The sequence below is a fragment of the Bidens hawaiensis genome, unplaced genomic scaffold, assembly GCF_021521415.1.
Source record: "Bidens hawaiensis isolate Kalapana, Puna unplaced genomic scaffold, B.hawaiensis_p1.1 tig00025353_1, whole genome shotgun sequence".
In the NCBI taxonomy this organism is placed as follows: domain Eukaryota; kingdom Viridiplantae; phylum Streptophyta; class Magnoliopsida; order Asterales; family Asteraceae; genus Bidens; species Bidens hawaiensis.
Genome location: NW_027494039.1, coordinates 91,974 through 119,425, shown reverse-complemented (window position 1 = coordinate 119,425; position 27,452 = coordinate 91,974). Strand labels below are relative to the sequence as shown.

At 34.4% G+C, this 27,452-nt stretch overlaps 1 protein-coding gene across 1 annotated transcript; it reads left to right on the top strand.

The window, feature by feature from the left end:
- The first annotated feature begins 16,163 nt into the window (after nt 1-16,163).
- LOC143571323 (ubiquinol oxidase 2, mitochondrial-like) lies at nt 16,164-18,547 on the top strand. The gene is made up of 4 exons (XM_077056782.1): nt 16,164-16,712; nt 16,867-16,995; nt 17,608-18,096; nt 18,177-18,547. Exons 1-4 carry the CDS (start codon nt 16,434-16,436, stop codon nt 18,234-18,236), a joined length of 957 nt encoding a protein of 318 aa, XP_076912897.1. The 5' UTR covers nt 16,164-16,433; the 3' UTR covers nt 18,237-18,547.
- Nucleotides 18,548-27,452: the final 8,905 nt, after the last annotated feature.

Here is a 27,452-nt window from a genome sequence, read left to right as displayed (position 1 = left end):
AATAATGTAGATAATAATTGTGATGTTAATAATAATAATAATACTATTAACTTGGATAATTTTGTAAACAAAACAAACCGAAGCCTCCTTTATTTACCTATTAGATGTTCACGAGTCGTCGGAGATGAAGGTTGCCGGAGACGTGGAAACAAGGGTCACCGGAGCCCATTCCAGCCGCCGGAGGCACGCCGGAAAAACGCATTAGAGAGAGAGAGAGAGATAGAGAGAGAGACGGAGAGAGGTAGAGAGAGCCGAGAGGTAGAGAAATAGAGAGAGCCTAGAGCGTCGGAGAGAGAGACGAGATAGAGGCACGGTTTTTCGGTCGCCTGAAAAGCGACCAGAGAGGGAAGGAGAGAGCGGCGGCTAGGTTGGCACGGCGGAGCAGATTCTGGCCGCCGGAAAAGCGAACTAGGAGGGGAAAAGGGGCGGTTTTGGGTGGCTGCGGTGATGGTTTACGGATTAGAGGGGGGAGAAGGTTAGTGGTGGTGCCGGTTACGGGGGAGTGGGTGCCGAATCAGAGTTGCCGGAATCTCGCCGGAAATGTATGGTCGCCGGAAAACAGCTGGGAGGGAGTTGGCGGCTGAATAAGTGGTGTTAGGGTTAGGTTTTGTTGTTTATATAGGATGGTTTATAAATGTTTAACTTTAGCCCCTCATGTTCTAATTATGTTTCAAACTTAGCTAGAAAACATTTTAAACAAGAACAAACTTAATGAAATGACCAATTAATCCCTAAAGTTATATATATAAGTTTGCGAGTTAACAGAAGTTAGATAAATAAACGCATAAAGGATGCTTATCGGTGAAGTAACATTCAAGGATAATGTAGATCGACTAAACCATTAATAAAAAGCCCGGGTCGGGTTTACAACTACTAATATGGATTCAAATATTGGTTTGAAAATATACCCGAAAATTCAAAATGTTACAGTATCCTCTAGTTTTAGAAATTTCGTCCCGAAATTAAAATAAACTTAAAGAAAAAATAATTATCAACGAATATTGTCTTTAGTAAGATAATTGCATGAACAATTTAAGCAAAAGAATAACGTCAAATCTTTGCATGACTCGAAAAACGCTACAAATGAGAAACATAATAAAGACACTTATATATAGGATGTACCAGCGGCGTATCCACCATGCCCTTATCATGATTTCGCATTTTTATCGTTTTTCTACCATCATCCTCGGGTCTGAGTTAGCGCACACAATCGTACTTACCTTGGCTTCCATACGGGGATTTCGATAATTAAGTGTGCACCCAAAATTATTTGGATCGTCGTATGGTCCACATGGTTCGTCCATTGTGTGGTTTAAGAGACATATTTATTCTGAAACACTTAACATAGATGTGTAAATAAATTTGTTGAATTTTACCAATATTGACAAAACAGTACTGGCGGTTGAAAATTTCGGGATTGACTTTTTATTAAGTAGGAAAAATGGGGTACATAATTGAAGCAACAAAATCCGACGGTATAAATCAAGGTGAAAATAAATACTTTGGTTAAAATAAGTAAAAACGATCGAATAAATAAAATCTAGGGTAGACAATTACGAAACGAGGATTGAAGTCAAATGCCCTCAGCGTGAAGGAATAAGTAAATCATTAAAATCCATGGTTAAAAGTCGGGTCATTAAATTAGTATAAAAATCCGATGAGTGAGATTTTAATTATGAGGACTCTGATAGAGAGAAATGAGAAATCAAATAGATGAAACGAGAATCCAAAGAGTGAAAAATGAAAAATCCAATAGGTGTAAATGAGAAACCCAAAAAGTGAGTACATGAGGTAGGGGTAAACAACGTTACTATTAACAATAATGTCGTACAATAAATTTCATACGTGAACAAACTTGAGGTTATAAGTATTTGAGGATATGATTACATGAAATGTAACAACATGAGAAATGAGGTGAGTTTCTTTCGGGTGACACATACGTGTATCAATATAAATAAAATAGTATTTGATTAACAACCAAAACAATCGATGAAATGTGATAAAACATGAACACGACCACTATTGTGAAACCATTTATATAATCGTCATCATAATAACGGTTTCCAATAGCGCCAAAACTTGCGGACAATCACATATAGGCCGCTTAATAGATTAGATGACATGATGCATAATAACACATAGAATCGTGTTTACATAAACGCTCATATAAGAATAACATAGTCATGGAAATATCGTTTAAAAGATAAACAAAATTTGTAGCGAAATTGAGGCTATGAAAGTATTACAAATTGTTATTGAATAGTTGGATTTGGTCATGAATAATCAAGACATAAAATGAAATCTCATGAGCGTAAAGTTACCATCGAAACATCTCATCAAATAAAAATAAAATCGCAATAATTGTGAGACTTGAATTTAATGTCGAAATATGTAAATCTCGTAGCGTATAATAGACTAAAACTGAAAATGAGGTCTTAAGTAAGGCCATTTTGTTGTTTCTAAGAAATGTGCAGAATAACAAAGCATCGCGGTAATGCAATGCTAGGGAAAATATTTAAATCGTTATCGAATGTAAATCTTGTAACCGAAATTGTTAAAGGAGTTTGTACACATAAAGTTATTGTGATGAAAATAAATTATATAAAGTGATGATACTTGCGATAATAAGAGGTAATAGTTGGCGTAAATCGTTATTGAGTAAAAATTTGTGTAACAACATAAAGTATTTATAAACGCATCCCAAAAGATTTGAAAAGCCATGGTCATTGAGTTTATGCAAGATGGTGAAAGTTAAAATTTGTTACTAAATAAATTCCGCATTCAACATTCCAAAGCGAAACCTCGAATTTATAAAGTCTTTATGAGATTTATCACCTTATGTGGAAATATTTATAAATCTTGAAATCACTCATATAAGCGTTTAATAATCTCTTTGAAAACAAATCCTCAATAGAATTTTTTGTTGTTGTCATGACGATATTTATATTCTACAAAGATGATTTTAAAATGTGAGCAAAAATATATACATCGTTGACATTGAAAAAGTTTATAATTTAGAAGTGATTATTTGAACATATGACGTCGTTATAAATACACTAATTGAATATATATGTATATAAAGAAAATTTAGGGGAAAATGAAGCTTGCGTGCGTATGGAGGGGGTTTTAGGCTTCGTACAGTGAATGGTTTGGAAATTTTTGGTGGAGTGTGAGTGTGTTTCAGTTGGCTTGCGTAGTTGGGTTTTCTTGAGTTGGATTGATGAGGTTTGTTGAGTTTGAGTCGTTTTAGTTGGTTAGGCTTAGATGATTTGTGTGCGTAGTGGTTTGGGCTAATAGGTGAGGTTTTTGCTTATTTGAGCTCGTGTAAATTGATGGGTTGGATAACTTGATTTTGGCTAGTTTGGGTTGGGATTCGGTATATACATGTATTTAGTAAAGAGTGTTTGGGTTACTATTTTGATATCAAACTCTATGGTTGGATGAAAACTATGTGGCGATATGGTTTGCGACTCGACAATGGTATTGGACGAAGGGTTTTGAGTCTTAGTTGGGTAAGCTTTGGTTTGTATATGTTCAAGGCATTTGGTGAATGTGTTTGTCGTGTCTTTGAAGCATTTGGATGGTAAGTTTGGGAGGTTTTTGTGGCGTAAAGGTGTCGGTATTTAAGGCTTTTTGTTGGGTTAATATTGTACATTTTGGATTTTGCATGGGGCTTGAGTTGGTGAGGGCATAGTTTGGATGTTTAGGTTTCGTTCATATTGAGGAAAGATTTGAGTGCTCGGGAAACTTTTGAAATGGAAGGGTGGTTTGATTTAAGGTGGTAGTTTGAGACGGGATGCGGGTGTTTGGGGAACTTGTGGTTGTGTATAGGGAGATTTTTGACTAGTAATAAGTATTAATTGAAAATATCATAGTTTATAACTAATGTTTGAAACATCCATGAAAATTTTGATAATTAAAGTTACAACTTAATATATATATATTATATAAATAGAATTTTTTTTTTGAGATCCGAGCGTGTGAATCACACAAATTTTTTTTTATTTTTTTTATAAAGATTACAATAAAAAAAATTGCTTATGAGGAAAATTTAAAATACGTAAATTGAATGTCAAAATTTGTTATGAGATATCAAACATCGAATGATGAGTATAGTTTTGGGAAAACAAAGTTGCGAAAAAAATCCTTTTTTTACGAAGTTCATTATTTAATATCTTGTGACGAAAATATTATAGTAAGTTAGAATGACCGGCATTATAAATCGAGAAATCAAGAGTAAACGATTTTTGTCTTTTAAGTAAAATTTCTATGAAGTTTTGCATGAGAGTTTCAAGAAGATTACAAGCTATAAGTTTGTGACTTTCTTGGAAGATCATGGCGAAACTATCATAAGAATTTTAAAACGCGGAAAATCGTATGATAATTTTTTTTCTTTTTTTTTATTTGCAAAAATTTATAATGAACCAAAGATTGCATGATGAAAGTTGTTATGAAACTAAATTTGGGTAGCGAAATTATTTATTTATTTATTTTTTTACCACGTGTATTATATAATGTGGTGTAATTTAAAATGTCGTGAGAAGTTTAAATAATTGAAATTTAGAAGTGATCGTTCAAAATAAACGGAATAGTTATAAAAATAAAATTTTATAAAAATTTTTGTACAAGGACTTTAAAGTCAATTTAAAGTTTATACAATAGGAAAATTTTCTTGGAAAGTTGAGGTGCAATTTATCACAAAAACCTTCTTAATATGATTATATATATATTTAACTTATATCGAAGAGATCATAATGAACGAAATTTGTAATAAAAATCATCGTGAAATCAAAATGAGAAATGGTATAAAACTTTACCATATAAAATCGAGATATAAAAGAATTATTAACAATAAGAAAAATATAACATTTATAAATAAAGACTTGTGATAAAGATTTATAACAAAATGAAGGTAAAATGATTTAAATTCTTGAAATGTAATAATAATGTTTAAAGATTTTAAGGCGGAAAAATCGTGCATGAACCACCATGACTTGATATTCCGACACTAAAAACCTTTATAACAAAAAAAATACCATATTGGGGTCTAAACATGTGCACGTACCACCGCGTCTTTTTCATGTCTTCGACTCAAATAACGATTGTAGCAAAAATAATAAATCAGAATACAACGTCATGTCAAAACACTAGTCCACGAAATCTCCGTAGTTCTATTGTTTTAACACCGAAAGTTAGAATGGCGGGCGGAACGCTCGCATTCGACTACTTAAAGTGGTCATCTCATATGAGAATTTTTAAGGAGATTTAAAACAACGGGATCCAAGTTAAGCTCATGATCCATAAAACACAATAAAAACTAATGTTTTTGCGTTTTAGGGTAAGGATACCTTGAAGTACTATGAAAGTGTGTGTATGTGTATATATAAATTAAACAAAAGTAAGGTAAGGATACCTTAGTATGTATCGAGTATTTGTGTATATATGCGATATGATGAAACAAATAAGTATATAAATAAACAAGTGTATTGAACAAAGTAGGGTAAACACGTATAGGCAACACGTATAAGGACCCTAAGGTAAAAACTATACTAGGTCGTTACGTCTAACCACCTATCCTGTAGTCTTGTGGCTCTGATATCAATCTGTCACACCACGACCAAAGTCGGAACATGTCGGGGTGCAACCGATTGCCCAAAACACAAGACACTATTAAAGTGACAATATTTAATCAACTCATTTATTTCACAAATCAATAAACAACACATCTTGGTCATACAAACAAATTGAACACAAGTAAACAAATATATTGTTCGTTTTACTAATATCCTAATAGTCTTGGTAACGTTTTCCGTCAAGTCTACAAGTCGATAAAAGTCAAACCTGTAACAATGCATAAAATAATATTTTGTCAACACGTATGTTGGTGAGCAATTTCATAGTTTGAGTATATATAATATGAGCGAAATCCACATACGTATATGAGACTATAAATAAAAGCATCAATCGTGACATATAAAACATATGTAAATGAGGATCCTTTCTAATCGGTAACAACCGACATACTCGGATAATAAGGCCCTATTCTACTAGCACAAGGCTAAGTAGTTAGGGGAGCGTATGATCATAATTAATGGGGCTCAACAACAACATCAAAATAAACACTCGCGCACGTAAAGCATATGAGGCATATAACACACAAAAGAGCAAGTATTCCAAGTATCATATACCCTAAAGTTTATGGTTTGAGAAAAGTGTATTAAATCATTATTGTTTTGAATAAGTATGCATGTTACCCCCAAAACATAAAAGGTAAAATGGGGGATGAAATGTACTCACCTCGATTGATGAACCGAGAATTAAATATGTAAATAAATGAAGCTCGAACGGTAAACGAACAGATCCGACTTGAAAGCTAAATGAAAACGAATAAATAATATATTAATGAACTTGAAATTTAGTTGAAACTACAGTTGAAACATTTAACGGGAAGGTTTGGTTGTTAATCGGGTTACCGTTAAGTTTTTTAATGATTAGGGACTCGTACTTAATTGGTAATTTAAAATGAAATAATATTAATAATAATAAGGATAGTTATGATAATAATAACTTTAGAACATGTTATATATATATGTATATATATATATATATCTAGATATATAAAATAATGGTGAATATAATATATAATATATTACTCATCGAGAATTTGTTGTTAAAACTAAAAATAGTAGTAGTAATAATAAATATAATAATTATTACTTTATTGTTGAAAACGTTATTAACAGATTTATAAGTTTTAATAATAATATTTATATGTGTCATATTAATAATAACTAATACTTATAACATTTTAAAAATAGTAGTATTAGTGATAAAAAGATAGAATTCGAGTAACGATGACGTTAAATGGTAACTAGGCCCGACATGGGTTTCGGTTCGATAAAACAAGTAGATAATATTTGTATCCAAAAGTAATAATATTCATAAAGATTAATAATAATAATAATAATATTAATTTGCTTTATTAATAGCTAATAATAACATTATTAAGTAGTATTGACAATAATGATACCATACTAAATTTCGGTTCGGTTTCTAAACGAGTTAACAAATTGAAGATAATAATATTATTGCTAGTAATTAATAAAAGAAAATATGATTTTGACGAGAGTAATAATAATATGATATTTAATAATAATAATAACCACTTTGTTATTTATAGTAATAATGATAATAATAATAATAATAATAATAATAAAAATTATCTTGTTAATAATAATAATAATAATAATAATAATGTAGATAATAATTGTGATGTTAATAATAATAATACTATTAACTTGGATAATTTTGTAAACAAAACAAACCGAAGCCTCCTTTATTTACCTATTAGATGTTCACGAGTCGTCGGAGATGAAGGTTGCCGGAGACGTGGAAACAAGGGTCACCGGAGCCCATTCCAGTCGCCGGAGGCGCGCCGGAAAAACTCATTAGAGAGAGAGATAGAGAGAGAGACGGAGAGAGGTAGAGAGAGCCGAGAGGTAGAGAAATAGAGATAGCCGAGAGCGTCGGAAAGAGAGACGAGATAGAGGCACGGTTTTCCGGTCGCCGGAAAAGCGACCGGAGAGGGAAGGAGAGAGCGGCGGCTAGGTTGGCACGACAGAGCAGATTCCGGCAGCCGGAAAAGCGAACTAGGAGGGGAAAAGGGGCGGTTTTGGGTGGCTGCGGTGATGGTTTACGGATTAGAGGGGGGAGAAGGTTAGTGGTGGTGCGGGTTACGGGGGAGTGGGTGCCGAATCGGAGTCGCCGGAATCTCGCCGGAAAATAGCTGGGAGGGAGGTGGCGGCTGAATAAGTGGTGTTAGGGTTAGGGTTTGTTGTTTATATAGGATGGTTTATAAATGTTTAACTTTAGACCCTCATGTTCTAATTATGTTTCAAACTTAGCTAGAAAACATTTTAAACAAGAACAAACTTAATGAAATGACCAATTAATCCCTAAAGTTATATATATAAGTTTGCGAGTTAACAGAAGTTAGATAAATAAACGCATAAAGGATGCTTATCGGTGAAGTAACATTCAAGGATAATGTAGATCGACAAAACCATTAATAAAAAGCCCGGGTCGGGTTTACAACTACTAATATGGATTCAAATATTGGTTTGAAAATATACCCGAAAATTCAAAATGTTACATGAGAGTTTCCGGTACAGGCACCGGTACCATTTTGGTGCCATCGGTACCGAATCGGTACCAAGTTTTTAGGTTTCGGTACGGTACTGGTATTTCCCGAATTTTGCACGAAATAGCAATATCGTACCGGTACCAAGTTTTAAGTTTTGAGCGTTTCAAGTCTTGTTGGTAAACTCTTTTTAGAATTCAAGAAGTTAATTTACATGTAAAGAGTTTAAGAGATATAAATGACATCACAGACTCATAGAGGTTTAAGTAGATGCTAACAAGTCCACTTTATAGCCTTTATAAAACGATAGATACGAAAACTCTTTTAACTTTTTAAACATGTGACATGCATAGTCCGTTAGGGCCTTCCTTGTTGCCAATATATATGGCAGACATACGCTGATACCTGTCTATGGGAAGGAAGGAGGAGAAATGGATGGGTGCATGAAACCTGTGGACAATGACCTGGATAGAGATAGCGAGAAGGGGCAATGAGAGAGAGGGGGGATGAAGGAAACTAGAATTCAAGTCTTGTTGGTAAATTATTTTTAGAATTCAATAAGTTAATTTACATGTAAAGAGTTCAAGAGATACAGATGACAACACAGACTTATAGAGGTTTAAATAGGAGCTTACAAGTCCACTCTATAGCTTCACTACGATACTCCAATCAGGATTTGTTCCACTAATGTTTATCTTAAAGGAAATATATTACAGTACACCAGTGTTCATAAATACAAAGGTAGTGGTGATCACCTCTTTCCCAACTGTTTCACTAATTCAAGATGGTGATCACCTCTTTCACAAATCACCAAACAAGAATGGTGACCCATCACAAACTAAACTTAATTAGTTCGATGCTAGTGATAGCCTTATAACACAAAACATGAAAGAATGAAATGATTAGTTGTAGCACAACTCTTTTTTTATGCTCTTGTTGTCTCTTCTTTAATTTGATGTTAATTTTTAACTTAGATATGTATATGAGAGTTTTATAGCAGAAAGGGCGAAACAACGGTTCATAAATGCCTCAAAAGTTTGTTGAGCGTCATGTGTTTTGGCCCGCTATTGGTTGTGTGTTTAAAGGTAATGTAAGTGTAATTGTGAATATATTGGTTAGGAGACTAATTTGTGGGTGTTTATGGTATTTTGTAGAATACTCTTGACTTTCATTTGTAATGCATTTTGGGCTCTATTTATGCTTTTTAGTTTTCATATCATTGTTTGGTTTTTATTTGTGCATTTTAGGCTTTATTTGTAACTTTTAGTTTCCATTTGTGCGTTTTGACTTCCTTTCGTGCCTTTTGGGCTCTAGTTGTACACCTTTTAGCTTTCATTTCTTCGTTTGGTATTCATTTGTTCGTTTTGGCTATCATTCGTCCTTTTAGGCTCTATTTGTGCCTCATGGCTTCCATTTGTGCCTTTTAACTTCCATTAGTGCCTTTAGACTTCCATTTGCGCCTTTTGAGCCGTATTTGTGCCTTTTAAGTTCCATTTCTTCGTTTGGTTTCTATTGGTGCGCTTTGGCTTCAATTAGTGCCTTTTAGGCTCTTTTTGTGCTTTTTATCTTCCATTTATGCATTTTGACTTTCATATGTGCATTGTGGGCTCTAATTGTGACTTTTAGCTTCTATTTGTGCCTTTTGACTTTCATTTGTGACTTTTGGCCTCTATTTGTGCCTTTTAGCTTCCATTTATTGGTTTTGACTTCCATTTGTTGCCTTTGAGCTCTATTTGTGTCTTTTAGCATTTCTTCGTTTGGTTTTCATTGTGTGTTTTGGCTTTAATTCGTGTGTTTTGACTTTCATTTATTCCTTTTAGGCTCTATTTGTGCCTTTTAGCTTCCATTTATTCTTTTGGTTTCTATTTGAACGTTTTGGCTTTCATTTATGCCTTTTAGGCTCTATTTGTGGCTTTGTGCCATTTGGCTTCCAATTATGTCTTTTGAGCTCTATTTGTGACTCTTAGCTTCAATTTCTTCGTTTGTTTCCACTTGTGCGCTTTGACTTCCATTTGTGAGTTTTGACTTCTATTAGATAAATGAATCAGGATATCAAATCACCATTTTTCGTCTAGTATCATATCTTAGAAACTTTTAGGTAATGTTCCAAATAAAAAAAGTTGCATATGAATGCCAATATATACCTAGAAAAAGCGAAGTGGCACATGAAATTACTTTTTTTTTCGAACTACGAATTTCTGTTACGAGATATATTTAAACCCAAGACCCCCCAACCCTTTGATGTTTTAAAGGTTTTGCTTTTGTCCATGAGTCACTAACCCCATTGATGCGACACGAAATTACTTAAGATATTAAAACATTTTGATTATTGGATATAGGGGAAAATGTTTTTTAAGATAAAAAATATTATTTTATTATATTGTTTAGCCCTTTTTTTCTTGCAATTGATCTTTTTGACCAGGAAGGAAATTACATGATCATGAAAATTTTGTATTTATAAAAAAGGATTAATAAGAAAACTCTTTTTAACTTTTTAAACATGTGACATGCATAGTCCGTTAGAGCCTTCCTTGTTGGCCATATATGGCAGACATACGTCGATACCTGTCTATGGGAAGGAAGGAGGAGAAAGGGAAACCTGTGAACAATGACCTGGATAGAGATAGCGAGAAGGGGCAAGGAAAGAGAGGGAGGATGAAAGAAACTAAAATTCACGTCTTGTTGATAAACTTTTTCTAGAATTCAAAAAGTTAATTTACATATAAAGAGTTTAAGAGATATAGATGACAAACAGACTTATAGAGGTTTAAGTAGATGTTAAGAAGTCCACTCTATATCCTTTCCACGATAATCCAATCAGGATTTGTTCCACTAATAATGTTTATCTTAAAGAAAATATATTACCGGACACCAAGCGTTTCATTAATTCAAAGGTAGTGATCACCTTATACAACCGTTTCACTGATCCAAGATAGTGACCACCTTTCACGCCTAACTAATCTCAAAAGTTAGTGATCACCTCTTTCACAAATCGCCAAACAAGAACGGTGACCCTCACAAACTAATCTTAGGTGCTGTTTGTTTTTTCAGAGGTAAAACATCTGCAGTCTGCGGACCATATCTGCAGGCATCTGCAACAGAAGAGGTGGACCAAATATCTGCAGTCTGTAAGAAGAAGACTGTTTGTTTTTTAATGTCTACCTAAAATAAACTAAAATTTATTATAATTAATGGATGGCAATGAGCAAATCATGGAGACTTTTTCAAAAAGTATTACTCCTTGATCTACTTGCTCCTATATCATCATCATTAACAATACAATGAGATCTACTTGCTCCTATATCATCATCATTAACAATACAATGAAAACTTTTTCACAGATTAATCACCAAAACAATGGAAATAAATCAATAATAAAGCCAGATTTCATCAGGTCTTCCAATAATACCCTTAATCAACAGTCCCATCTTCTTCAATTCAACAAACCAACAACTGGTACCGTCAATCAGCTAACCGAATTCACCTATCTTAATAGAATCTGTTACGATCACATCTAACATAATGAGAGGGAGAGAGAGAGAGAGAGCGGTGGTGGAGGAATGGAGGCGCCAGCGGTGGAGGAGTGGAGGCGGCAGCGGTGGAAGAGTGGAGGCGGAGGCGGAGGCAGAAGTTAGGGTTGGAGATGGAGAGAGAAGGAGCGGTGGTGGCGTGATGACGGTTGGGACAGCGGCGGTGGCGTGACCGGCGCGGTGGCGGTGGTTCGGGAGGTGCGGTGGCAGTGGTTATGGAGGAAGAGAGGTTGATGGTTGGAGGGGGAAGAAGAGACTAGGGTTAGAGGTTTAAGTGTCTGATGTAAAAGAAAGAAGGATAGAAGAGGTTAGAAGTTAATGGTCCATCACTTCTAGGAAAAGAGGACGCGCAGATGTTTTTTAATGAAAGGTCTTCCGAAAATCAAACGCACTGCAGAGCCCAATGTCTGCGCGCCCTCTTCTCAGTGCAGACAAAAGATGTGGAAAAGTGCTTTTGAAGAAAAACAAACAACACCTTAATTAGTTAGATGCTAGTGATATCCTTAGAACACAACACAGGAATGAATGAAATGATTAGTTGTAGCACAACTTTTATTTTTTGGCTCTTGATGTCTAATTTGATGTTAAATATTAATAAAAAGATTTAAGAGTTTTTATAACAGAATGGACGAGAATAACGGTTCATAAATGCCTCATATAATAGACACAACGTACAACAAAACACACGAACTATTTTTTGGACCGAGTGTTTTTGGTTATCAAAGTTGAGATAAATGTTGTATGTACCCAATGGTGCCTTCTGTTTCATACAATTGCTCCATATTTTTGTTTAGAAATACATAAATATTTCAATGCAATAGCAAAATAATATATAATACATAAATATAATTTTCAGTTCTAGTTGGTTTTATTTTACTTCTTTTATGTGTTTTATTGAGCTGGATCTTGGACTGAGCCCTCTTGGAGTCTTGGATATGGATATATTATTGTTGGGCCTCACGTGCTCTGGCCCGCTATTCAACCATGCTTAAAGGTCATGATGTCTGTGTCGTTGTGATTTGTGAATATCTCGGTCAGGACTAGGAGACTGATTGTGGGTGTTAATGGAGGTTTCAACCTTGAATTTTCGTCACCGGTAGGCGGTATCAATCATCATCAGCTTGCACATACATCTTTTTCTTCAATGTCTCTAGGATTTAAAACCTCAACAACAAACTTGGTCTACATCAGATGTTCGTCATTTAGTTGCGCTCAACATCATCGTGTTTTTCAAGTCCAATTGTTCAAGTTCGTTTTGTATTTCTTTTCAATTGTATAAATGTTTGGGTTAAATCATAAAGGTTTGGGTACTCATAGTGTTAAATCCTTGATTTGTGACAATTTTAGACCAAAGTTCCATTATCCTAGTATGTGGTATATATTCTCGTACTATTCATTTGTCGTGTTTGGATTTGTTGTTCTTGTCCAAAAGTTAACTAAACTTATGGAATCAGAAAGTATCTAAGAGCCATCAAATAAACAAACCCAAATTAGTAAACAACTATAATATGATTAAAGAAAATAAAAATACTAATATTATTAATAATTTTAAAGCATTATATAGTTGATCAATTATTTGAGAGTGACCGGACACTTACTTAGAACTTGACCAGTGACCATTGACTTTTCATCGTTGACTAAGTCACCAACACTTCTTAGAACTTGCTTACGAGCTTTACATCGTTGACTAAGTCACCAACACTTCTTAGAAGTTAGAACTTTCTTACGGGCTTTGCATCGTTGACTAACAAACAACATTGGTAACGAACCATTTATATAAAAACTCTTCACATTCTTTCATTAACAAGCATCACTAACAACATATTCTCTAGATATCTCTCGATTTTAAAATGAACCGAATCTATATTATTGTAGCAACCAAGGCGTCCAATTTGCTATTACCGCATTTAAAGACCAACTTGTTTTCCGTTAGAAGTTGGGAAATTGCAGAACCCTCCAAAGTTCCCGTTGATACTATGGGAACCTCTAGGGTTTTGATCAAGCATGCTCAAAAGTACAATAAGCATTCGTCTTTAGATACATGCCCATGCAAGAAAGATGTTAATGATACAGAATCAATGTCAAGTTACCAGGGCATGGCCCCATCGTCACTCATCAAGGCCTTTGGATCTCCTTGGAAATGGAATTATTTTCGGGTACGTTAACGCTCTCTCCCGGATCTATTTTATTGTATTGATCAAAATGGCGTAGCAATTTTATTAATAATGTCTAACAATGTTTAATTTTGGGGATTATTTTTCTTGCAGAAAAGCTGAATTAGATTTGGAGATATCAAGAGGATTTTAACTTTTAAGTGTCAAAACATGAAGGATTGAAGGGTGTGTAAGCCCATCTTTTATTGACATTGGGCTAGCAACCATATTATGCATTTTTTAAAATGTACCTATGAATTGATGAGAATTTGTAAAAACTTTATACACTTAATCACACTACATATATATATACGAGGACCCCAAAACTTTTTTCATGGGTGTCAAAAATCTTAGAAGATTGCAAGAGTTTTCTGTCTGGTTCAGACATATCGGATCATGGAATGGAGATTTCAAATTGCATTTTCAATGGAATTTAATTTATATTTCCTTTGTATTATGTAATATTCATATATTTTTTGTTATTATCTAGCAAGTGTTTATTAATTATTCTATATTCTTTATATAAGTAATAAGTATATCATTCTACCAACATTGAAATAATGAAACAATCAAGCAAATAGTTAAAACTTGGATAAAAATAAGTTCAAAACATTCCTAAAATCAAGGTTTTATTTGGGAGCAGCAGATATCGACTATTGGGGTAAAGTAGCGTACATACGATATTAACAGGAATGAGAGGATTGTTTAAGAATAAGAATAAAAGACACTTTCAAAAGGTGGTGTGTGTGTGGGTGTGGGTGTGGGTGTGGGTGTGGGTGTGGGTGTGGGTTCCGGTAAGTTAGTGTGTTCAAATGAATATTGAATATTATCCTCTAAATATAGAGATTTAATATTCATTGTCTCTACAAGTGTTTGTGAATGTTTAAAAAGAAGAATAGTAATAATAAAATAAATGTTTGTGAATGATATATAGATTACGATAAAGAACTATATGTGGTTTATTAAACAAAATTTAAAGATTAATTTGAAGAAATATAATGTTTAGTTAAATTATAGTAATGAAGATATGATAACCTCATTGGAATGCTCAAAATGATCTAAATTAATGTTCAATCAAATCAATTATATGTATAGACCGTTGTTGACCTAAATTTTTTTTCTACTTAAATGAAAAACAAAGGCCTAGACACCTGAGTTTACTCAACCAAACTGATCACTTTTCTGCTTATGAACATAATAAGATAATCTGGTGCCCGACCCAACCACCAAACCTATATCTGAAAAAGCCCTGAGTTTTTGTTTTAGATGAGACTCAAACTCACAACCTTATTTAAAAAAAGCCACAAGCTAGTGCTTAAACAATTGACTTTTGATCAGAAAATACTTATTGCCATACCGAATTTTATATTTATTATTTAATAACATCCTTAGACGGTGTTATGTATAAGACCTTTGAATGTCTAATAAGATGTTTAGGCCGGGTCTGAAATTATTGGTTCAAAAAAGATTTCAAAATTCTTGAGGCAAGTTGTTGTGGCAATATTTAACCCACAAAGGACAAACTTGGAGCCCAAGAAAAGCTTTCGTAGGCCATCTTTCCTCTCTTTTATTAAAGTACCATTATACCCTCCAACTAATTCCACATGATGTTCAATCCGTTCTGGCTTCCTTGTCAGCTTCAAATACTTTCCAGAATATTAATATACTATAATTTTCTTTTATTATTTATTACATTTTTTAAGAAAACCTTTTTCCTCTTCTTGACAATTTTGCTTGTAATTACATCTTATCCTTTAAATACTTTTTCTTTTACTACATGTCTTAATAATAGGATAAGATGGTACGAAATTTCCATTAGAGGAAGAAAATGATCAAATTACAATAAAGAGGGGATAAGCGGGTAACAAGTTGCGCCGTCACTCCCTTTTACTAAAAACAAAATTATAGTTCTTTAGCGTCGATAAATTATTATACACGACCCATTGAACTCTTTTAAAAAACATAATAGCTTCGAAATTAAAAAAGAAAAAACACAATGGCATTTTGATGATTATACAGAAAATTGTAAGTTTGTAACTACTTCATATCACAAAAATGAGATAGAGTAATATGATTACACTACAATATAAAGCAGTTTAACTTAATTAAATACTAGAAAAACTATAGTGTAACTTTATTACACTGCTTGTAAGTAAATTGTAATTTACCATCACACTTTTTCTTGTCATGACTTTGTAACTGAAAATCGGTTATTGCTAAAAGAATAATTAAACGGATTTTTAAATAATATAATATACAAAAATTGTTTTTACAACAATTAGATTTTATTTTTATTTTTTTAATTTTATTTTGACTTTTGACACCCTATAGTATTCTCGTTGTCTTCACGAGCGTCAACAAAAATGAAAGGCTAAAATGGTCAAAACGTATGCCATTACGTTACTAGTCCATTAATTCACCAAACGACACTAAACACTGTCGTATGACTCCACCGCCATACTTTCTGCATGCAGAACAAAAACCCACCTAAACCCCTTAAACCCTTCTTCTCCTAGAAAACAAAACAATATTCATTCATACCAAATTATCACTTACTTTAATCCCCAATTTTCCCGGAATCAATTCATATTCATATTATTATCAACGAAGATGATGAATACTGTTGTCCGTACAGTGCGTACTCCACGTGTGTTCTCAGCCGCTGCCGGAATCGGATCTGAGAAGGCTGTGGCAGCATGGTGGATCGGTTCTCACAGTGCGAGTACAATGACGTTGGGAGAGAAAGAACAGCATAAAGAAGATACGGTGGCCGGCGGTGGTGCTTCCGCCGGAGATCCTAAGCGTAAGGAGGTGGTGAGTTACTGGGGAGTGCAACCGGCTAAGGTTACCAAGGAAGACGGTACGGAGTGGAAGTGGAATTGCTTTAAGGTACGGTTTCAGGTTCTTAGAGGTGCAGTGGTGTTGTAGTCCTTTATTTCTGCTTTTCAATTTATTATAATTATTATTTTCAACATATTATTATTAGGGTTTGTGGTTTTATATTATATGAATGTTGATTGATGGATTGATTGATTGTTTGTAGCCGTGGGAGACGTATCAAGCGGATCTGTCGATTGATTTGAAGAAGCATCATGTACCGAAGACGTTGTTGGATAAATTCGCTTACTGGATGGTTAAATCGCTCCGATTGCCTACTGATATCTTCTTTCAGGTCTACTAATTTTGATCATTTTGATCTCGCCTTGTTTTGATTTACGAGAGCTTGAGCTCGGTTTGTTTTGATTTATGAGAGCTTGAGCTTGCCTTGTATTGACTTACAAGTCGTTTTGAGCTTTTTATCTAAAACTAAAGCTCGGCTGATGAGTTGTTTTTGAAGTTCGGTTCGTTTTGATTTATGAGAGCTTGAGCTTGACTCATTTTGACTTATGAGAGCTCAAGCCTGGCTAGTTTTGACTCATGAGAGTTCGTCGTTTCATGGATTTTTTCTTTCTAAAACTCAAGCTCCTCTGTTGCGCTGTGTTTTTGGTTTGGCCTAGGGTTATTTATTATTTATCACTTAATTTATACACGTTTTTAAATATTTTTATTTATGTAGAGAAACCTTAAACAATACCTTAAACTAGCCAAAGCTCAGCTCAAGATCGGTTTTGCAACATGAAGTTATAAAAGAGTTAAAAACTAAAAAATACACAAGGCTTGTTAAGGGTTTGCTCGAGCTCGGGCTTGAGCTTTATAACGATCCGATCTTGAGTATCTTGCGGGCAGCTTGACTTTCTTGCACACCTAATATTCATGATGCTGAAACTCAGTTTGATTATAACAGAGGCGATATGGTTGTCGAGCAATGATGCTTGAAACAGTGGCTGCAGTTCCCGGAATGGTGGGAGGGATGCTGCTTCACTGCAAATCACTCAGGCGTTTTGAACACAGTGGTGGATGGATCAAAGCTCTTTTAGAAGAAGCTGAGAATGAAAGAATGCACTTAATGACATTCATGGAGGTTGCTAAGCCGAAATGGTACGAGCGGGCGCTTGTTTTCACTGTTCAAGGCATATTCTTCAATGCCTACTTTCTTGCATACCTTGCTTCACCTAAACTAGCTCACCGGATCACCGGGTACCTCGAGGAAGAAGCGATCCACTCGTACACCGAGTTCTTGAAGGAGCTTGACAAAGGGAATATAGAAAATGTGAAGGCACCTGCCATTGCTATTGACTATTGGCGCCTTCCTGCTGATTCAACGCTTCGTGATGTTGTGATGGTTGTGAGAGCGGATGAGGCTCATCATCGCGATGTGAATCACTTTGCTTCGGTAATTATTACAACTGTTGGTCCTAATTTTGATATATTGATGTGTATTATTTTCTGATTGTTGAATTGATTATGTTGCAGGACATTCATTACCAAGGACTCGAGCTTAAGGATTCTCCGGCTCCAATTGGATATCATTGAAGAAGATCAGTGTTTTACCTGGATCAGTAATAAAGTTTGGATTTTGTCTATGGTAAAAGTGACTGTTCTGTAATTACCTTGTGTAGATTTTATGATGGTTAAGTGCTAGTTGCAAAAACTATGTTACAACTTTTAAAGATGTGTGGACCAGTATGTGTGTTTATTACTTTATTAACGGTGTTGATGTGTTTTGGATTGGCAGGGCGTTGTTGTACCTGCCTCTGTTTCCATGAGATTAATCTTTAAAGACTGGTTTCGGTTTTGAAGGAGATCGACTGGAAGCTTTCTAGTGATTTGAGTGTATAAACACGTGTCAAGTTTTGGTCTAAACACAACTACTTGTTACTAGGAAATGGAAGATGAAATTACAACTGCTGCACCATGTATAACTTCTTTTATATGACATGATATGTTGCAACACATGCAGCTTAAAAGTGAAGGGTATGATTGATTTTGCAAGTGTTGCAATATATATAGCTTCTTTTATATGGGCATGATTAGGTGTGGCAACCTTGACCCAAACCATTCCAAATGGGTTAATTTGGGTTGTTTTAAAATTTAAATGGGTTGATTTGGGTCATAGGTTTTAATTAAATAGGTCAAAATGGGTCACTTAAAATTTCACATTCTTATTTTTGGGTCAAAATGGGTTGACAAATTTAATTGCATGGGTCGATGTGGGTTAGTGTCTTAGACTCTTAAGGAAAAGTGACATGTTTGGGTTGAAACGGGTTTTACATCGGAACGATATCGGTTTAAGCTTCGGCTCGGATCAGCTTTCGTGCCGACACGAGTTTTAGCACTGGACGGGTTGGGTTTCGGTTTCTTTCGAGTTTTCGCACTAGACGGGTCGATTAAGGTTTTTGATTCGTTTTCGCCGACATTTCGGTTTCGGTTAATTTGTCGGTTTTTTTTAGATGAACGAGAATAACGGCGAAAATATTTTAGTTTTTTTACTTCTTTTCGTTTATATTTTTAGTTATGATTTTTTATTTGTTTTATTTGAATTTTTTTTGAGGGATTTTGATCTTAATAGAAACCATCAAAAAATATTCAAAAAAATTAATAAAAAAATCATGAACTAAAAAATAAAACAAAGACAAAAAATGTAAAAAAACTAAAACGTTTCGTCCGTTGTCCTCGTTAAAAAAAATCGACAAATTAACCGAGACTGAAAAGTCGACAAAAACGAAACAAAAACATGCTGAAACAAGCTGTTAAGTGATGAAAGGAACTGAAAAATCGCTTAAACAAGCTGTTACGCGCTGAAATGAACTGAAAAATCGCTTAAACGAGCTATTAGATGCTAAAACGAACTGAAAAATTGCTTAAACGAGCTGTTGCGCGCTGAAACAAACTGAAAAATCGCTTAAACGAGCTGTTACGAGCTGAAACGAACTGAAAAATCGCTTAAACGAGCTGTTACGTGCTGAAACGAACTGAAAAGTCTCTTAAACGAGCTGCTACGCGATGAAACGAACTGAAAAATCGCTTAAACGAGCTGTTACGCTCTGAAACGAACTGAAAAATCGCTTAAGCGAGCTGTTACGCGCTGAAACGAACTGAAAAATCGCTTAAGCGAGCTGTTACGCGCTGAAACGAACTGAAAAATCGCTTAAGCGAGCTGTTACGCGCTGAAACGAACTGAAAAATCGCTTAAGCGAGCTGTTACGCGCTGAAACGAACTGAAAAATCGCTTAAACGAGCTGTTACGCGATGAAACGAACTGAAATTAAGCGAGCTGTTACGCGCTGAAACGAACTGAAAAATCGCTTAAATGAGCTGTTACGCGCTGAAACGAACTGAAAAATCGCTTAAACGAGCTTTGACCCAAACCCGTTTTGACCCGTTCCAACCTTGACCCGTTCTAACCCGAACCTGTTGACCCTAACCCGTTCCGACCTGAACCAAAACAACAATTTCTTTAAGTGACCCGTTTCGACCCTAACCCGTTCCGACCCATGACCCGTTTCGACCCAACCCATTTGCCACCTCTAGGCATGATGCATCATGATCGGTGGGTTGAATATTGTTAAGATCAGGGGTTTATGATGACAATGGAGCTTAATCTTTGGTGTTTGAGATGGATGTTTGATACTGGTTGCCGGTTACTGGATTTGAAGGATCATATAACATTGATTTAGAATGAATATAAAATGAGGATGTTTGAATTGAAACAACGTACGTCTGGATTTTGGAATAACCCACGGACAAAATTTCTATGATACAGAACTGTAACCTATGAACCGGACCTTTTTAGCTGATCAATCTACTAAACAAGTGAACCAACACATTCATCTCTCAAGTGACTTAAGTATAGGACATGAACATGATCAGTTAGATGTTCTTCATGAGGATATGATGGATTGATCAATCTACTAAACAGTGAACCGATGAATTTATCTCTAAAAGTGACCAAGTATAGGACATGTCCGATTTGATGTTCTTCATGTGTACAATCGATAATTAGTCCCCTTTAGGCCTCGTGTAACTTTGACATTAGTCGTGACATTAAAGTAGCGTCTGTATACAATAATGACGGGTGGGAATAATATGATTCATTATGTGAGAATGAATAACTGGTGTTTGGTTGCTTAATGGAATGGAATCACTTATTACACATGAAATCTTATTATATCTAAACCATTTATTCTCACTCTTTTTTTGCATTATATTCCTCTTTCACCCTACTTTCTCAACAACACCACTTGACAACAAGCACCACCACTACCATCGCCACTGCCACACTTGACCTATAATGTCGCCGTCGTCGCCGCCACCACCACCTTATCACCAGCGTTGTCACCGCCAACGCCGCCACCACCATTGTCGTCGTAACCACCACAACCATTATCTTTGCTGCCACCTGACTACCACCGTCACCACCACTGTCGCTGCCCTACCACCTATCATCACCATCACCAGTTCACCACCTGACACCAATACTACCACCGCCACCACCGTCACCCCCACCGCAACCACCACAACAACCACCACCATCGCCAACAAAACCACCGCCTCTGCCGCCTAACCGCTGCCACCATTGTCGTTGCCGAAGCTACCTCCACCACCGTCATCATTGCAATTTTTTTTATTTCGGTAAAAATGTTATTTTGAGATATGAGTATTTTTATTATTTCTATTTTTCTACATTTTTTTTGGATACCAAACAACATAAAGGTAATAACTTATTTCATTCTCATGATTAACAAACAAGACAAATGAGTGGTAATGATCCATTTCATTACCTGCTCATTTCATTTATTCTCCCATTCCATTTTCTCTCTATTCCATTACTTCCAACCAAACATACAAATTTTTATCGTTAGGACCAATTTACAACAATTTGGTTTGACAATATTTGCATAACACTCAATATAGTAATTCTAAGGTTCAAATTCCCTTTGAACGCAGACTGCGAAAATTTTTTTGGGGGTGTAACGAATTTTTGATGTGTTGTCTTATCATACAATAAAATCATAATACAAGATTATTTTAGAAAAGAATTTAAAAAAATACATTATTAAGCGAGATTTGATATGCCTCGTTTGATTATGGAATTTTGGAGCTGAGGGTCTACCTGGAAGTAGTCTTTTTTACTCTATAAGATAATGGTATGATGTGTCTACATCTCACTCTCGTCACACCTTACCAATAACTTTGCTACGAGTGAGATTTCAGATATGATTGACTATGAAACACAAGAAATAACACAAATATTATCTATATTCAATATTTAATAGGATCCTCTTAGATGATTCCGTGGTCAGCTCGCTCAATAGTTCTTAAACCCGAACGACTTGACAAGCGGTTGCGGTGGCAACCATATGTTAGATTCGCACAAAAAAGGGTCATGGTGCCCTATTACTGAGAGCACCAAGAACTCAGCCTGTTCACATGACCGTCTCTGAGAATCCCTTTAAATTTTGGGGTCTGGGACGAGTAAAAAACGGACCCCTAAAATTGTGTTCTCATTTATGTAATAGATAACTGATATAAAACGAAAGTCTGCCCTATAAAAAATGAACATCAATTGTGGGACTTGAACCCATGACTTTTGTTTTCATAGTCTATAACACTTTTAATTCAACCAAAGAATCATTTCATAAACTCTTACGTTACAACAAAATTAATATAAAATATAAATTTAGTTTTTAAATAAGTATGGACCTCTGGGTCCGTCGCCCTCCCGTTGGAATGGGCCTGCATGTTCATAATCATATCCTCGAAGTTCAATTGAAATAAGTTATATTCTTTTGTTATCTTATTATTGCCGATTGTTTCTCTCCAACGAAATATAATTATAAATTAATATACTTAAGGATTTATATATAATTTTAATTAGTTATACCTTTTTCATCAGAATTTGAGTTCTTAGAACTTAGAAGTCATGGATTTCATAACTTACAACTAATCAATTAGTTAAACAGACGAATCAAATCGCTCCTTTTAGTCTAGGATCATATTACAAAAAGACCGTCGCATGTGAACACCACCTATTCAAATATTTTTAATTTTGGGTTGTTAAGAAAATAAATCGTTTCTTAAAATAAATTACATAATCATGAGATATCTGTATTTTTAAAAATGGTTAAAAAATTGTTTAAGTTGGTAAACATGTCCTATCTAGTTGCTAATATATAAAATAATAAATTTTCTTCGTTGACTAATAAGCCACCTTGATATTATTGGTCCGCTTATATATGTTCATACCACCACATTTGTCACAACTCACAACTAGATCACAGTTACCTTGGAATAATTGGTGTAAAACTTATTTCTCCATGTGTATTGTCTTGAGGTTTTAGCTTCAACTTGCCTCGTTTTTTCATATATAATACAAATTCGTCATTCAAATAGAAGATCACCGACAATCGAGTACCGGCCAGATCTTATATATATCACCTTTCTCTCAATTTCTTGATTTGAAATTAACCGAATTTGTGTTATTGTAGTAACAAAGTTATCCAATTTGCTATTGCCACAATTAAGGACCAACTTCTTTCAAGTGACAAGTTGGGACAATGAAGAATCCCCCAAGGTTCCTATGGATACAAACATAGCATTCACCAAGCATACTCGAAAGTATCGAAAGCATGCATCTTCAGATTCAAGCTCATGCAAGAAAGATGACAGTCATAGAAAATCTTGGAGATGGAAACTTTTTCGGGTATGAGATCACTCTCTCACTACAAAAAGAATGACTTTCACCGACGAACAGATCCATTAGAAGTCCGTGGGTGAAAGAGAATTCTGAAGATAATTAGTTTTTGTTTCTTTTAAATAAGAAATACTTTTGTTTTTTAGTAAATGAAATAAAATGTATATGTAATATATAATGTACAATAAACCAAAAACAAATCTAATATATATATATATATATGTATATATATAGGGTAATGATCCTAAGAGAACCCTTTGCAAATTAAGAACTTTAAGAATCATTGTGGACCACTTAAAACACCTTTAAAAAAATATTTTAAAAAATCATATAACAAAAAATAACAAAAATTTTAAAAAAGTAAAAAAAAACCAAAATTCTTATATTTCTGTCTGGTTTCATTAAAAAAAATAAAAAAATAAAACAAAAACAAAAAAAACGTTGTATTATACACATATGTATAATTTTATTTAATCTTTAGTTACGTAATATACACATACGTACAATATCAATTATCTTAAATTATACACATGTGTATAAAAAAATCATGTAAATGTACATATATGTATATATTATACATATGTGTATATAATTTGCTAAACCGAGTTTTTTTTAATGAAACCGGGATGTTAAAATAAAAATTTTAGTTTTTTTACTTTTTTTCATTTTTGTGTTTTTTTTATTTTTGAGTTTTTTGTGGTCCAAAATAGTTCTCAAAGTTCTCAATTTCAAAAAAGTTCTCTCATGATCCTGATTATATATATATATGTATATGTTTATAAAAGATATATATTGTAGGGTCCCATTTTGTATTTTAGACTTTTGTATTTACTTGTTCAATTCACAATGTATATTAGTTAACTTGTCAGTTTCTTTCTTGTATGTTTGGGCCCGAAACCTTGTAATATTGAGTCCATTGGGCCGTGAATAATATATAGAAGCATGACATTGCTTCACCTATAAAAGGTGAAACATGCACATGCTAAAACCAACATTTTGCAAATATCTTATCTTCTCATCTACTCTCTCCTCTCACTCTCCACCTTCCTCTTCGGGAAATAACCAAACCAAACAAGATCCGAGATCTGGGTTCTCTATTAGTGATTTTCGCTAGCTAGTGATGATATTGATTCAAAAACACTAGTTGTTTGATCCGTCCATAGGGCCTACATATTTAAAAGAAAAGGCTAGCTATATACAAAAGAAAATTCTAGCTAAGTAGGGGAGATTTATGAGGAGGTGTCAGCTCAACAGCTCTTCCATAGTCTCTTAGATCAGTTTGATCATAGCCTTCGAGCTTTCACATCTCATGTGTGTCCGAGTCATCTCCTGTTGTGTATGTCTTCATCTTAGTTCTCCAAGCAAAATCATTTAGACAAATATTGAACTTTATTTTTTCTTGATTTTTAAAGTTTAAAATAATAACACGTGTGGTCCCTAAACGCCAGATTTATGTGGCCGGAGTTATTCAAAAAGCAAAATGTTATATCGTTTTCGTGGTTTTATATTAATTATTCCTCGTACGTACAAGTAACAACACAAGCAAAATGCTATATCGTTTTCGATATAAAACTCTAAGCAATTTCCATAAGTATCAAGCAAAATACTAACACTCTAAACTATAACAACTAATCAAACTTCGAGTAAAAGAACAACCATATTCAAGTAAAGTAAGTTATGTAACACCTAGCTATAGTAGTTACTAGGCACTAACAAAACTTAAGATTCGAAAGCCTTAAAAGAACTGCTTGGGTGTGTTTGAGAGGAGACCTTTGGACTATCTGACTAGTGATCAATTTCTAAGGAGGGGGCATGTTTAAAAAATGACGGCTTTGGATAATTGGGTTTTTACTTGGTCTATATTTAGAGGGTGTTTGGCTAAGCTTATTCAACTCTAAAAGCGTTTTTGGCAAAAGTGTTAATTTATTTATGGATTTTTCAAAAATAGTTTTTAAAAAAAGTGTTTGGATTAACTTTTGTAGTTGGAAAAATCAAAAAGTAGATAAAATGATTAAAAAAAAGAGAGAGATTCGTATTTACTAGTTTCAGAGATAGTAGAATAATAAGTATATTTGTAATTCGGTTTTCCAAAAGCAAAAAGCAAAACAAAAGACTTGGATTTCTTAACGCTTCTATGTTATGTCTAGTCAAACTTGATTAAATGAAATTGAACTCTAATTGGTTCTTTAAAATAAAATTTAATTAATTTAATTAATGCTACAATGTAACGTGCAAATAAAAAATAAAGTATGTTACAATTAGAAAAACCTTTATATAAACCACAAACTCCAAACTAAAACATACCATCTGATCGAACACATTCTTGATTATTCTAGGACATTCCAAATGGTGAAGGTTGTCATGGCGATGTGCTTTATGCTGCTTGTTTGTGTATCTGCATCCGAGTTTCCAAGGTACCCATCGAAGCCAAAAGGTACCCCGACTCCTCCAAGTGGGCCTTCTGCTCGTGGCTACCCATGTGTAACTACTGACGATTGCCAGCCGTTGTGCTCATGTATGATCCAAGATCAATATTGTTCAAACAATCGTTGTTATTGTCGGGGTGAACTATGTTAATTTTGTGATCAAAGATTGCAAAACAATGTATTAATGCTTATAAATAATGTCAATGAATTAAGTAGCTATTTTATTTGAGATTGTTGCATTCACTGATCTAGTTAAAAGAAGGAAACTCATAATATGTATTATATCAAAACTCTAAACCATTTAGAATGCATGAAAACAATAATATAAATGATAAAACTCATAATATGTTTTATATCAAAACTCCAACCATTTAGTGTAGTAAACACAAGTAGTTGGTGATATAACTCCACCCGGTGTGCACTCCCTGATCCGAGGGCACACGCCACAAGGGGCTGAAGCCAACCCACCTGTCTTCAGACCCTGGTTAATATTTTCATCAAGATGCCGATAACACACAGTCCAATGGGGATCGAATAATACTCCCCAAGCCCACTGCTCTTCACCTCCATAATCAAATTTTCAAGAACCATAAGACCTAATAATTCACTTACTTTCTGACTCGTGCACTTTGTGTTTATTAGGCGGGGTTGGTTCGGTTAACCACCAGCCTCTCAATCAGGGGCGTAGGCAGTTTTAGAGGAACGGTTCGGCCGAACCCGTACAAAATTTTGTTTTAGTGGTACATATTAGTGTTATTTTTACATCGAACCCGTAGAAATTTCAACATCGAAACCATTGAAAACCTAAATCAAAGTGATAAACAATCGGTTGTCCGGCCTTCAAAATTTTCCGAACCCGTTGAAAAAAATTTCCAGCTACGCCACTGCTCTCAATCATGGTGATAACACTAGTGAGGTAGTTTGTGGTAAGGATACATATGCTGATATCATAACTCCTAAGGGAAATGCTGAAGCTCAAAATAGTAACCAAACAAACATGAGGAGGTCTTCTAGGGAGTCCAGGTTACCTAAGTCACTTAATGACTATGTTATCGACGGAAAAGTCAAGTATGGGTTAGAAAGTGTGTTAAACTATTCCAAATTGTCCAATGAAAACTTCTGTTTTACTTCTGTTCTAAATAAAAGTCTAGAACCTAGAAATTTTAGGGAAGCATCATCCGACCAAAATTGGATTGATGCTATGAATGAGGAAATGAGTGTTCTCAACAGGACTAATACTTGGAAAATTGTTGATCTTCATATTGATAGAAAACCTATAGGGTGTAAGTGGGTCTACAAGATCAAATATAGATCAAATGGTGAAATAGAAAGATATAAGGCTAGGTTGGTTGCTAAATGTTTCAACCAAAGGGAAGGAATTGATTTTGGTGAAACTTTTTCACCAGTTGTAAAATTGGTTACTGTTAGAACAGTAATTTCATTGGCTGTTAAAAATGATTGGTCTTTGTTTCAATTAGATGTTAATAATGCATTCTTATATGGTGATATTTATGAAGATGTTTATATGACGTCGCCTAAAGGGTATTTTTTCTAAAAATGACACTAAGGTGTGCAAATTGACTAAGTCTTTGTATGGCCTAAAACATGCCCCAAGAATGTGGAATGAAA